This window comes from Syngnathus acus, chromosome 21 (assembly GCF_901709675.1).
Source record: "Syngnathus acus chromosome 21, fSynAcu1.2, whole genome shotgun sequence".
NCBI lineage: Eukaryota > Metazoa > Chordata > Actinopteri > Syngnathiformes > Syngnathidae > Syngnathus > Syngnathus acus.
This window is the reverse complement of record NC_051105.1, coordinates 4,236,674-4,250,898: the sequence shown is the minus strand read 5'-3', so window position 1 is coordinate 4,250,898 and position 14,225 is coordinate 4,236,674. Positions and strand designations below refer to the sequence as shown.

Genomic DNA, 14,225 nt, shown 5'->3' with positions numbered 1-14,225 from the left:
GCAGAATTTTCACTTTGCAGCTGCTACACAGTGTACTGGAAGCTCCTAAGGGTGTGTGTGTCTGCTCTTAGCACTAACCCCAGTATCACTTCTCGCGCCTGTTCCTGCTCTCCCTTTCGCTGTCTCCACTAGCACGGCTGTAAGATAATGTGACAAGCTGTCAATCATCTGGGAGCCCGAGGGGTGCCGTAGACAAGAAGGTTTTAGGCGCAACACTTTTGTGAGCATCACCGGGGAGAAGGCAACAGCGGGGATCACATCACAGACCAGGGCTCACACATTTTTTTTCCCCAAACGATCTCTCGGGTTCTTTATTTTGACCTCTTGAATGGAAGTAGTTGTCGGGCTTGCAGCGTATAATCCCACTATCCCTCCCATCTTTCCACACATGGGCCCACACTGGGCAAGCTGCTGGCTGGGTGCTGCCACTCTTCCATTCTGAGTCTTGATGTGTTGTGATAGCGCTGTCATTTAAGGGGCCAAAGACACCTGTGGAGTCGATGGGTTAAGTTAATGGAATAGGACAGGACTTAATATCTGTGTCTGTCTCGAGGCAAGCAAACATTCTGGCTCATGTGGCTGTTTGGACGGGTATGAAGTATACAATCAGTAGACATAACATTAGGTATGCCTGCACACCTTTTGACAGCTCTAAAATAGGACTACAAACTAGCTCAATTATTTATTATGCACTTCATAATATTAGGTATGCTTGGCCAAAATATAATAAGTAAAATATCTACCGTATTTTCCGCATTATAAGGCGCACCTAAAAACCTCAAATTTTCTCAAAAGCAGACAGTGCGCCTTATAATCCAGTGCGCCTTATACATGGACCAATATTGAGCCACTACAGCAGGCGTGTCCAAAGTCCGGCCCGCGGGCCAAATGTATATATCTTATATATGGACAAAGTTTTAAAATGGGCCATTCATTGAAGGTGCGCCTTATAATCCGGTGCGCCATATATATAGACAAAGTTTTAAAATGGGCCATTCATTGAAGGTGCGCCTTATAATCCGGTGCACTTTATAGTGTGGAAAATACGGTATGTTTAAACATATTTGACTCGATATTAATAATGGTGGATTGGCATGCACAAGTTTCTAATGTGCATATATAATAAAGCCTTACTCAAAGATGTTTGGTACACATTTTGGCGGGGACAAAGTCTGCCATGATCTCAGGTATGTTCATGAAGTATAGACTCATTTATTTTGTGACCATTATAATTAGATCTTACTGGAAAAAGCATATAGCAACATGAAACATTAGCGCTGTATGGAGCAAATAATAAAGTGTGCACTCTGCACAAGCGTGTTGCTGCTATGCCATGGCAGCAAAATGTAAATCTAATCGGATCAAATGCCTTCCTGCAGAGGGCCTTGCCCGGTGATCCCGCAATGGACGCCAGTCCCCCAGGTACTTGTCTTGATGTGAGAGCCCTTATCAGAGTGGATCGCCGTCGCCACCTGGCTGTCCTTCGGCCTCACGTAGAGAACAAAAGGGTCCTTCAGCAGAAAGAGAGGTTATCTCAATGTGCACTTATAACAGCTGAATGCTGTTAAGAATGCTTTGCATCACTTGTGCGCATTCACGGAGCATACACAGCAGCCTTTTAACAGCTATGGATTTTCTTGAAGCATAAGCTAGCGAAGACTCTGAATTCTTACATCAAATACTGTATATTTTTCCCCCAGCAAACGGATTGTCAATGCCCCTTTGTGCAACATTCCACAAAAATGTTGAGCTGAAAAAGATGGATTTCCCAGTCTGACATTTTACGTGTGAATGAACAAACGTTGAGCGGCATAGTCTCGCAAATGTCCCTCCATGTTGAAACACTAGTGTCCGACTAAAAAAATTATATTTAAAGGGAACGAGAACAGCCACTTTGATTGGCCTTGATTGATCACTCCCACAGCAGTGCAACCCTTCCTCTCTCAGATCCGCCGACCTATCAATGAGGCTGCCGTGTGCCGAAATGTAATCGTCTGCAGGTGTTTGACGGGCCCTGAAATGAACTGGCCTTCCGTGAATTTCCCCAAATTCCCAATGGCCGCCACCCTCGTGGTGAAATGGCATCTAATGTACCAAATTCTTCTCTCTTGTCTCCTTGTCAATTAACCCAAAATATACATCTCTCAGTATGGCAAGCTAAAGTGTCGGCTGAGTGTCACATGGTCATAAAATTCTCCGACTGAGTTTATAATGAGCTCATCAAGGTGTTGCTACCCAAAATGATACTTTAACAAGAGGATGCTGACTTTGCGCTTATCTGTCATTATTATTAGAACAGGCCTTTGTCATCTTATCGGCCATCCATTTTGGCTCTTTAAGTGATGGTTTCTGTGTTCTGCCTGCTGCGTTCTCCCTCATTATTGCCAACTCTTCCTCAACTGTGAAGGCCACCACGCCACAACTCCAATCAGGACGAAATGACCTGTTCACGTTCACGGCTCATTAACGAGCGAGTCTTTACTCGAGTTGACTGCAGCGGGCGACTCGTCTTCCTCGTGGCACTGTGTGGATGTGAATGAATGTTACAGCAGCAGCTGTCATTGCACTTGGAGTGCATGTAACATCAGCTAAGTGACAGCACTGGTGGTGTGATTGCAACTGCGTGAGGGATAGTGGCAATGATCCTGATCTCGTTTTAGTTCAAGCAACACTACTGCATGTTAAAAGCATCGAGATTACGACTGTCCGAATATGACTGGACGGAGATGATAGAAGATTATTGGCGAAGGGTAACAATTAAACTACTTCCTAACCTAACAACCAGCCTGCTTATAATATATTCGACAACAATTAGAAATCAGAAAAACCTCTGGAACAAAATAATTTGGCATTTGGCACGTCAGATGAACACAGGCAAATCACACATGTACAAAGTTATGGTTAAGACAAAGCAGTGATTCCTTCACTGACCGTGCTTTGACTTTAAGTATTAGTTAAGGGAATATTTAATGAGAAAAAAAGTACTTGTACCTTGGCTGACTTTGAATTTCACCATCACAACAACTTCATGCAAAACCCAGTGGATCGCCACACAAGGGGCTGGTGACATATGCATATTTCATTAATTCTTTTGTATCTAAAAGTGCACAATCAAAGCAATTCATTCTCTACGGACAACTGGTAGTATCTTTGTCTATGTTCGGGGACCAGAGTCACCCAACAAACAAATTGAAATGGGCTGCCAAATACGAATTTAGTTTTTATTAACAAACAATTTTATTAATAAACAACACAATGGAGAATATCCGATTGTGACACCTGCTGTGATCAGAGACAAGATTAAAAGTTTCGGTCTTCGTCTTTGGCTTTCAAGTTTTTTGTAGAGCAACTTCACTTAATATTTAATATTCATTAGAAACATGAAATAAGACCATCAAATTTCTTGTACATTTGTAGAAATTTATTGCCGCTTTCTGTTTTGTTCAGAAAGGAATGGCACTTAATGTGAGAAATAATGGTGGTTAATATGATTTTCCTTTGTGGATTTTGTACAAGTATCTCTCCCCCCACTTCCCCAAAAGACGCATGTTACATTCGGCTCATTGAAGATAACATTGTGTAGAATGTGATTGTTGACTGTTGTATGTGTCCTGCAACTGCTGCAAGATAATGGTTTTGTAAGTTATGTATGTATAATAAATGTGTAATTAATAATAAAAAACATGCCAGTTAATTTTATTTTCCAATAAGGCATTTTGCACATCTTTGTGCATGCATATTAATTCCTGCAGGGGAACAAAATAACAAGCCATATACCCGTGGCATTTCCTATTAAGTGTTTTTTCCTCAAGTTCGAACTTGTACAACCCTTGTCTGGCAAAAAATATTGTACGTATATGTTTTTAACTCCGTATTACGAACTCATTGATTCCGCTCCTCTTTTTGCCCATTAGTTCGGTAGCGTCACAACTAAGCCATCTAATTGGTTGAAAATAGCCACGTGAGTCTGACGTATGAGGAAGTAACTCAAGCCAACGCGTGACTATTTGTTTACATCCTGCAGTCTTCTCCTTTCGAAGGATTCCCTTTGCAACCAAACTGCCATTAGCTTTTTAAATAAAGGGGGAAAAAGCATACTTTTCCAGCAATACCAACACTGATTAAAGTGTGTTGGGTGCGTTTACCTCCCGAACAATAATGATCTTAGCAGCATCCGATGAAACATGCTAATGCTAAATAGCACAACACTGGCGTGTAAGTAACCAATCTATACATCCTTTTCAGAAACAATTTTTAACGTAATGTGTTTGCATGCACTTCTGCCTTTGGCGGGTTTTGTGTTCTACTTCAGCTTGCAGCCAAAGAAGCTAGCACAAAGATGCAACCTGTCGCGAAGCTGCACAAATGATAGGTAAGAGAATGCAACCTGCCACTCGTGCACAAGTTGTTTGATTTTTCCTTTAACTAATATGTGATGGGGTCCAACAATACATGCCAACATCTGTGTGTCCACAGGAATTTGGACGATGCTAAGGAATGAACTAGGTGCTGGTCCATCATCATGGCGTTGTCTGAGGTTCCTTGGGATGAGGAAGTCCCCCTCCCCAGGCTGGGTCCGGTTCAGGCCAAGATCACTGTGGCTCTGGTGGCAGTGCTGTGCTTTATCAATAGTTATGATGGGGACTTCGTGTTTGACGATTCGGAGGCAATCATCAACAACAAGGTTTTATCCATTCATTTTTCAATATGTATATAGTTTTGTTTATACTATAAATAATGCACATAAATTTGATGAAATTGATGAAAAATCATACCATGTCCGCCTCACAGTTCAGAGGGTGTGGGTTTGATCCACCTCCGGCCCTCCCCGTGTGGAGTTTGCATGTTCTCCCCGTGCCTGTTTTCTCTCCGGGCACTCCAGTTTCCCCCCACATCCCAAAAACATGCATGCTCGGCTGATTGAGCACTCCAAATTGCCCGTAGGTGTGAGTGCGAGTGCGGATGGTTGTTCGTTTTTGTGTGCCCTGCGATTGACTGGCAACCGGTTCAGGGCCACATATACTTTGTGTGTATAGATAGAGAGATAGATATTCTCAACATTTGATGTTAAATTTACATATTAGACACATGCAGTGTTAAATGTGTTTCTTGTGTCTGTGGCAGGACTTGAAGCCAACAACACCCTTGACTAACATTTGGAAAAATGACTTCTGGGGAAGCAACCTGAGCAGCAACTCCAGTCACAAATCCTATAGACCACTCACTGTCTTTACTTTTAGGTGCGTACTCTTCTGCTGCTTCAGCTCACCCAGTATTAGCAAGCTTTAGAAAATAGAAAAGGTGCTTGGTTCTGATTGTCAAGGTAACATTTGATCAAATCTATGAGCGTGACACAAAAATAGCATTACAATTTTTACGTGCGCCTTTATATTAATCAGATGTAAACATTCCTTAGTTTATCAGTTTTAACACTTTATTTGTTTTAACACTTTATTAAAGCAACAGTTTGATTAAACTCTCAGAAACAAGTTACGAGTAGTGTTGATTAAGGTAATTAAGGTAATCTCTGTTATCTGAATCCACCTTTTCTTAAAACCTTTCTAAATAAAGAACAAATAAATACATGCATTATTATTATCATTATTTATTTTTATTATTTAACATTGTCGCCAGTTTTTGTTTGGTATGGTTTTGGTGTGGGTTAGCTCAGTCCGTCAAGTGAATCCTTCATACAGAAAAGGAAACTACAGATTCGGTTTACCAGTTGCCGACCAATCATGTCACATTAGCAACATTTTAAAACCTGTGGTTTCGCAGGTTGAACTACATGTTGGCAGGCGGCCTGCATCCCGTGGGCTTCCACGTGCTGAACATCGCCCTCCATGCCGTCATTTCCGCCCTGATGGTGGATGTCTTCGCCCTGCTGATTGGTGGACTGGCTTATGATGAAAAGACTCGCCTACTGAACCGTGCTCCTAAGACCTCCCTGCTGGCCGCACTCTTCTTCGCTGCACACCCCGTCCACACAGAAAGCGTAAGTAACAGGAAATAGATTTTTTTCAGAATAGACTTACTTCAGAGGGTTAGGTTTAATGTAACTCAAGGAAAAGTAAAAAGTAATCCTCCAAATAATTACTTCTATTCATGAGAAAAATACTCAAGTACTGAGTAACTTACTAGTGAGTAGCTTCTGATTTATTTATTTTTTAATCAGAGCAAAATTCCAAATAGGAATCTGTAATTTCAACAAAAACAATAGAAAATGAAATAACAAAAGAACAGGTGGGAAGATGAATGACTCATTAGCGCATCCATCCGTCTCACTGTTCTGAGGTTGAGGGTTCTAATTCTGGTGCTGGTCTTCCTCTTTGGTTTTTGCTTCTTCTTGTCAAGTTTACGTGGCTTTTCTCATCTTCTCCCATTGCAAAACTATGTTAGGTTGATGGAAGACGCTGCATTGTCCATATGTCTGAGCGATTCTTTGTCTTGCCCTCAATCGGCTGGCGTCTCACCCAAAGTCAGCAAGGATAGGGAACAGGAACAAAGCAACTGGAACAGTAAATTACAACAATTTCATTTGTTATTCCAGAGCGCTGAAGTCTGGTCTCCTGCTAAGCCGCCACGTTAATTGTTGCCAATTAAACCAGATCCCTTTCGCCGCTTTGAATTGAACCAGGAAACGATCCCCTACGGAGAAATTGTGCCGCATCCCATTTTTATCTTGGGGCTGTCAACTAACAAGGCAGATGCTCTGCAACAGCGCAGTCTGTGTCATCCTGAGCTTTTTCCACAATAAACAATCCAGTGGTTTAAGGCCAAGAACAAACGGGCCGTCTCAGCTGGGAGCGTTGGGACCAAGGTGCATGTGGACAACGCAGACGCCTCGCTATAGGATGTTTATTGGCCTGCTATGTACGCCTGCGTGTGTTTGCTGTGAAGCGTGGCTGGAAGGCGCCGGCTTCCGCTCTCATTTTCGCTTTAATCATGCAGGGCGAGAATGGTGCGGCGGGCACGCGGTTGGCTCAGGCCGGCCTGCTGCATGTATCAAAGCAGGCAACCCCAGGATGCTCACCAAACTGTACCCACACACTGTATGGAGTCACATGTTAGCATTAATGAGAAGTCCTTTTCTCCTTTTGTGAGTACTCCTACAGTTGGAATTAAATACAAAAACAAAAGTGAAAGGAAAAAATAGATTCACCTCTTTTACAGTGCCTGTGTCGCTTTACCGATCATTGTGGAAAGGCAGTTCAAAGTCACATGACAAGTTTATGCTTTTGCAGGTTGCATCAAAACCGCAACAATGGTGGCTCAGTGTCTGTTGCTTTTTTTTTTAATAATAATAATAATTAATAATAATTCATTAAATTTGTATAGCGCTTTTCAAAAACCCAAAGACGCTTACAGGGAACAAGGCAAAGACATACATGAGGGGAGGGGAGGGGAGGGGGACGGTTTTTTTTCTCCTTTTTAACTATTTTTATATTTTTCCCTTTGCTGCTGTTCGGACTTTATCATTTTACTTCATCTAAGGCTATTAGAGTCATATATATATATATATATATAGGATATATATATATATACGTAAATGTGTATAAATATATAAAATATATTTGAATGAAAATCTAAATATAATTTCCTTCAAGTAGGCCACAAAACATCATGTCGCTGGCTAGGTTTCAGTTTGCAAAGGTTTTGTGTCAACATAATTTTGGGCAATCGAGTTGTGGGGCTTTTAATATTATTTGTGTGGTCTTTTGCATTTCCCCACAAAAGGTGGCAGGCATCGTAGGTCGGGCGGACCTGTTGTGTGCGCTCTTCTTCCATCTCTCCTTCCTCACATACTGTAAAGCTTTCAACAAAGGTGAGTTTGTTCAACAAGACCGCACTGATTCCATTTGACCAACTACACCATTTTTTGATGTTTTGTTTTCAGGTGCGGACAAAGATGGCAACTTTTCTGTGGGCTGGATTGTAGTCAGCCTCTCGCTGTGCGCTGCCGCCATGCTTTGTAAAGAACAAGGCATCACCGTCTTGGTATGAAATTCTTCCACCTCATTAAGCTTAAAGTTTGCGGCAATTGGATATATGTTCTATTCCAGCCAATCTACTAAAATTACAGACCATTTTATTCAGTCGCACCAAATCACAACATTGGGCGTCATAAGTTTAGCTATGAAATGTCAAAATCCTCAAATTGAAAAAACTATTTCTTTCTCTTAGGACCGTCTGTATAATAATCAGGTAACATTTCATAATAATTATTTAAAACAATCTCACAGATGGGTAAGAGTTTGTCTCTTGTCTCTTTATGTGGAAGAACGTAACCTAGACTGGAGATAGCGAAGGCTGACATCCATATTGACTTATGTGTGTAACCCAATACTGTAATTGGAGCTAATGCATTCTTTTGTCACTGACCGATATGATTTTATAAATGTCCCTCTTGCGTGTCTTTGCGTTTTCCCTCCAGGGTGTAAACGCTGCTTTTGATGTACTCCTCATCTGTAATGTTGACGTGTATGAACTGAGCCAGAGGCTAGTCCTCAGGAAGACCCCTTTTAATGTGAGTTACAGTCCCCCGCCTCCCCACACTGCTCTGTCAGAAATCATGTGCTCCCTCGTATGATTAACGTCACATTGCATACACTGCGTATGCAAAGCTGCGTTAATTAGACTCCATCGGTCTGGGGAGGCTCACACACACACACACACACACACATGCATGCATTATGTATGTACCTATGTACTGTATATGATGTACGAAATGATTTTTGACAGGCACGCGAGATGCTGCGGACGGGCCTGCCTATTCGATTGGCCTTCATGGCTCTAGGCGGCTTCTTCATGCTCTACACCCGCTGGAGAATCATGGGAACTGGGCCGCCGGCGTTCACTGAAGTGGACAACCCCGCCTCGTTCGCAGAGAACATGTTTCTTAGAGTGAGTAAGACTGGGTAGCCGTTATTGTCTTTAAAAGAGCTTTTATTGTGTCTATCGATAAATCCCTGTCTCGCAAGACCGATACTGATAACTCACTCATTTTTTTAATTTTGAGTTGTTTCTGCACGGCGGAAGGAAATAAATGCAATAAAAAAGATATTTCTCTCTCTTGAAGAAAACAAGACTGTCAAAGGGTTTCGTAAGTTAACAACTCCAGTACAAAGTAGATAAACTGTGTTTCATAACTATTCATTGTTCATTTTCCTTTATTTTATTGTAGCATTAACATTTAGGTATAGTGATTTTTTCATTTTGATACAAATTAATTTATTTCTTTGTACATATTTGTTAAAAATACATAGAAACAGACCCGTGGAAAAAAAAAAACAATCAATACTGAGCAGGGGGAAAAAAAACAACTGATTTTCCAAAAATCTTTTAGCCCAAGTTTATACTGTACATTGAGTATGTACTTGCATACACTATTTGACATCGTCTGATGATTTGTAGAGCCTGTAAAAAATAATGAAACTCAATTAAACATCTAATTTTATATTTTTCCATAGTTCTCAAATGATTTTTACTCTTCCCTCTTGATCGCCTCCCATTCTGGTGATTGACAGGTGGTCAACTATAATTACTACTACGCCCTGAATGGCTGGCTGCTGCTGTGTCCCTGGTGGCTGTGTTTTGATTGGTCCATGGGCTGCGTGCCGCTCATTAAGTCAACCACCGATTGGAGGGTGGTGTGGCCGCTCCTGCTCTGGTGCATCCTGATAGGCTTGGTAGGCCAAGCCTTGTGCTCACCAGACAGCCAGCAGAGAAGGTAAGCGAGCGGAACCATCTCCACGTCTAGAAGTGAGCTTGATTATGAAGACAGTGCCTTCTCATCCTGGTTCTTACCAGACAACTTTTACTCTGTGTGCTCTTTTATGTAATGTTCTCTCTCCTGACCAAGAACCCTAAGTCTGGCCCTGGTGCTGCTGGTGGTCCCATTTCTGCCGGCCTGCAACATCTTTTTTCGGGTGGGCTTTGTCATTGCCGAGCGTGTGCTCTACCTGCCTTCATCCGGCTACTGCCTCCTTTTGGCCTGCGCCCTGGCACGCTGCTGCCACCGCTGGGTGAAGTACAAGGTGGGGAATGGGTTGTGCCCAAATAAGGCATAGCAACATCTGCATCAGCTCTTTCTCCTCCTTTGCTTGTCAAAACCTCTGTGGCTCACTTTGACAGACTGGGGAAAAAAAAAGCAAACATTTCCAGATGAATGTAGTTTAGATGCTCTGTAATCTGACGTTTTGCTTATATTTCTTTCTCCATACAGAAGATATTTTGCTTGTACATCTTAGCCTTGATGGTCACATTTGTGGCTCGCTGTGCTCACCGCAGTCACCAGTGGCGGTCGGAGCAAAGCCTTTTCACCAGCGCACTGAACGTGTGCCCACTCAATGCCAAGGTAAAAAAAAACAAAAAAAAAACACCTTTCTATTTAATGTTGTTACATATTGACATCATTAATAGCGCGGTGATTGTTCAGGTCCATTACAACGTCGGAAAGAATTTGGCTGACAGAGGAAACACCACGACTGCTATTAGCTATTACAGAGAGGCCGTCAGGTTAGTGTTTAATTTTCACTGGCACGTTCCAATCAAATATTGAAAAATGCTCTGTGCATGTCTTGCAGGCTGCATCCCACCTACGTGCACGCCATGAACAACTTGGGTAACATCCTCAAGGAGAGGAACGAGCTGATCGAGGCGGAGCAGCTCCTATCCAAAGCTGTTTCAATCCAGTAAGTTGTGAGCAATGTGACAAAAAAAATGCGCTTTGCTGATAACCCTTTTTTTCTTAGACCGGATTTCGCTGCCGCATGGATGAATCTGGGTATCGTGCAAAACAGTTTGAGCAAGTTTGAGCAAGCGGAGAGGAGCTACTGGAACGCCATCCACTTCCGGAAGAAGTATCCGGACTGCTACTACAACTTGGGACGCTTGGTGAGAATTAGGCCGCTTTCCACTGAATTTCCAGAAATTATTTTGGTCTTGGTGTGGTTGGTTCCTGAAACTAATAGGATCCAATCCAACGTCCTGCTCTGCAAATGTCATTCCAAAGGTTCCTGGCTCTTATTAAATTAGCCAGAAGGACCGATTAATTCATTTTAAAAAATAATTTTAAACTGTGTTTCACACAGTCTAATCACATATTGGTTCTCCAAAAGTACCTCAGGAGATTTCACTGTAAAAATCACAATGCCACGTTCTAAAACACATACGATACTGTACATACCAACTGAAACATGTATTGATATTCTGTTTTCATGCTGCCAGTACGCAGACCAGCAAAGACACGTGGATGCTCTGAACGCATGGAGGAACGCGACAGTACTAAAACCGGATCATAGCCTGGCGTGGAACAACATGGTCATTCTACTGGACAACATTGGTATGCACAACCAAGCACATACCTAATATACTTGAAGCTTGACTTCAAAAATGTTTACACATCATTTTGCCATGCTTTGGAAGACGCTGCCGTTTTGGTTAGCAATTCAAACACGTTTTTACTAGGTTATACAAGAATCAGAATCATCTTTATTGGGCAACTATGTAAAAAATACACAAGGACTTTGCTTCTAGTAGCACACGAGTATTGGAGTAACAAACAACGATAACAACCAGAGATGGGAATTTGATCAAATTTTGCCAATCCATCATTGGTCCTTCTGCGACCTTGGCACCCTTCCATCATTCTCAGTCCGTCCTTATTCATAATACAGTACAATCATCCGTCTGTCCATCCTCATTATTTTAGAAGCACTTCTGTGATCACTTCCGTCTGCCCGTGAATGTTTTCATATTTTGTTGACGTTAACAAAAGACCTTAGTTTTTGTGTCCCGGCGTTGGCAGGCAAGTACTGTCATCGTTTGTGTCCTATGGAAGCAAATCAAAGCAGCCCAACAAGATTAGAGCGGAAGAGCGAGAATCAGCAATGCTTGAAATTTATGTATTGAGGCTTTTGTCTTGTGAGTTTCTTAAGGCGCTCCTCCCCGCCGTGTGGAGAATGCTCTGATTTCCGAACGCACCGGCCATTTTGTCGGGGAGGTGCTCCCGTGGGGAGGCGGAGTCTCCCTGGAGGGCGCTGCAGCCATCCAATCAGTGCCCGATGTTTGCTGATCAAACGTGGGCGAGCACAGCCAGAGCAGTGCCCCTCCGAGAGGCCCCCCTCCCTCCATCCGCAAATTTGACTGAAATAATCATAGCCCTTTCCCCTGTTCACCGACAAACAAACAAAAAAGAGAAAAGAATAATGGGTGTTACTTTCAAAGGGAAAGTGGTATGTTGTATATAGTGGTATTTGCTTTTCTCTGTGGATTTTATTTTCCCCTAACAAAAGTCTCGTGACTTAGGACTGTCTGTTTCCTCCATTTTTGGGGGGCGGGCAGACACCAGACGGGTCGGTGACAGAGATCAATAACCCAGTCGGGCCTTGTGTTCATCCCTAATTAGGGACCAAACCGCTCGTCCGTGTGTGCACAGGGTGAATGCTCCATCCCCAAAATAAATAAAAGCTGACAGTTGCTGTGTGAACCAGCTTTTATTAGCCTGTCATTACTATGTGCAAGCTGCTCGTCTTAACTTCTGTCTGTCAACACACAATCTCGGTCGCCTCAGCCAATCTTTCTTAAAATGATGAAACGCACTTTAATGCCAAAAATTTAACACATTTGTAACCTTAATTGGTGACCATCTCTTTCTCAAAACATTTTTTTTTTGGTAATTCAAAGACGGGTAACAGTTTAATTTGAGTTGATTTTGTGAAAAATGTCAGCGGTTCACACCTATGCAATACATCTTGTACAAGAATATGCAGATGCCAATACCAGTATGCCGAGTCTGTACTCGTACTCGAAAAATGCTCTGATACTATGATACCAATACCAGTTCATTAGCCTGATATTTAGCTTTCTGGGCAGGGACAGTAGGAGCCATTTGGAAAAAGGTAAACATGGATGACGGCACTTTGTTAGCTGACTGCATATTCTACTCTGAAACTGAATGATTGATGACCTTGAGCTCTTATTTCTACTTCATCTCCCATTTATGTATTCCTTTTACATAGTGCCACTGCCTGACTGAGACACCAAAAACATTTAAATACTTAAGCTCCACCCTCTCATCCAGGTAACTTGGGCCAAGCGGAGATGATTGGACGAGAAGCTTTGAGGCTTCTCCCAAACGACCACACCATCATGTTTTCACTGGCCAACGTACTGGGAAAGCAAGAAAAGTACAAGGTGAGTAAGCATACTTTTTATTTCAGGAAAAAAAAAGAAGTAATATTTAAATATTTGTATCTTCATTTGTTAGGAATCAGAGGGCTTCTTCCTCGACGCTCTCCAAATCAACCCAAATGCAGCTGGCTGCCATGGCAATTTAGGTGACAATTAACTTCAGTTTATATGTTTGTAATCATTTGAATTGTATTTTTTTAGACTCATATTTTTTTATTTTGATAAATGAAGTTGTACAGCTTTCATAAAGCTTTGCTTATTTCATGCCAAAGTTAAAGTAGAGCCCTTAAAGCACATTAACTTATTTTTCGCCCCTTTCGAAAGTGTCCAAAATAAAACATGCAACACCAGTTAAGTCAATTAATAAAAATATCATCTGGTCCTCATTACCACACTTTGTTTGCACATTGTATTCTATTGAGTAGAAGCCCAACCATGCTAAATAAATATGTATTTGTCTGTATCTTCTGCAGCTGTGCTTTACCATCGCTGGGGCAAGCTGGAACTGGCACAGAAACACTACGAGTTGTCTCTTAAGTTGGACCCAAAGGCCCCGGGCACACGAGACAACTACAACATGCTCCGACGCAAACTGGACCAGCGCAAACGCCACACACCCTGAGGGTACGCCCATCCGCTGCCGACATCAAACACTCCTCTTCACAATCCAACTGATTTTTACATCTAAATTAAAGGGTGGTTTCCTAGCTCCTTCCCGTGTGATGTTTCTTAATTAGATTGTCGTGTGTCATAGACGACACAGGTGTCAGCCTCTCGCTGTGTTAACTGTTGTTATTACTTCTGCTCCGCTTGATGATCACCATGTGGAACCCATCGGCCTTTGCACGATGTTGTCTCAGCTGGACGCAACATTGCCACATATGTGAGGCCCACGAAAAAATCCTTACTTGGATTGACCCTTGTCCTCTAGAGTCGTACACAAACTACCCATGTATACAGTAAATGGAAGTTTGCACCATATGACTAGTCACTGATGACAACGAATGATGATCACACCTTGCGGTATTCTT

At 42.2% G+C, this 14,225-nt stretch overlaps 1 protein-coding gene across 1 annotated transcript; it reads left to right on the top strand.

Annotated features, from left to right (window-relative positions):
* The first annotated feature begins 3,981 nt into the window (after positions 1-3,981).
* tmtc4 (transmembrane O-mannosyltransferase targeting cadherins 4) lies at positions 3,982-13,906 on the top strand. The gene is made up of 19 exons (XM_037239726.1): positions 3,982-4,215; positions 4,313-4,372; positions 4,477-4,684; positions 5,125-5,240; positions 5,779-5,995; positions 7,738-7,825; positions 7,898-7,998; positions 8,435-8,527; positions 8,743-8,904; positions 9,528-9,730; positions 9,863-10,037; positions 10,226-10,357; positions 10,439-10,518; positions 10,587-10,694; positions 10,755-10,896; positions 11,230-11,344; positions 13,085-13,197; positions 13,271-13,340; positions 13,668-13,906. Exons 3-19 carry the CDS (start codon positions 4,523-4,525, stop codon positions 13,814-13,816), a joined length of 2,226 nt encoding a protein of 741 aa, XP_037095621.1. The 5' UTR covers positions 3,982-4,215; positions 4,313-4,372; positions 4,477-4,522; the 3' UTR covers positions 13,817-13,906.
* Positions 13,907-14,225: the final 319 nt, after the last annotated feature.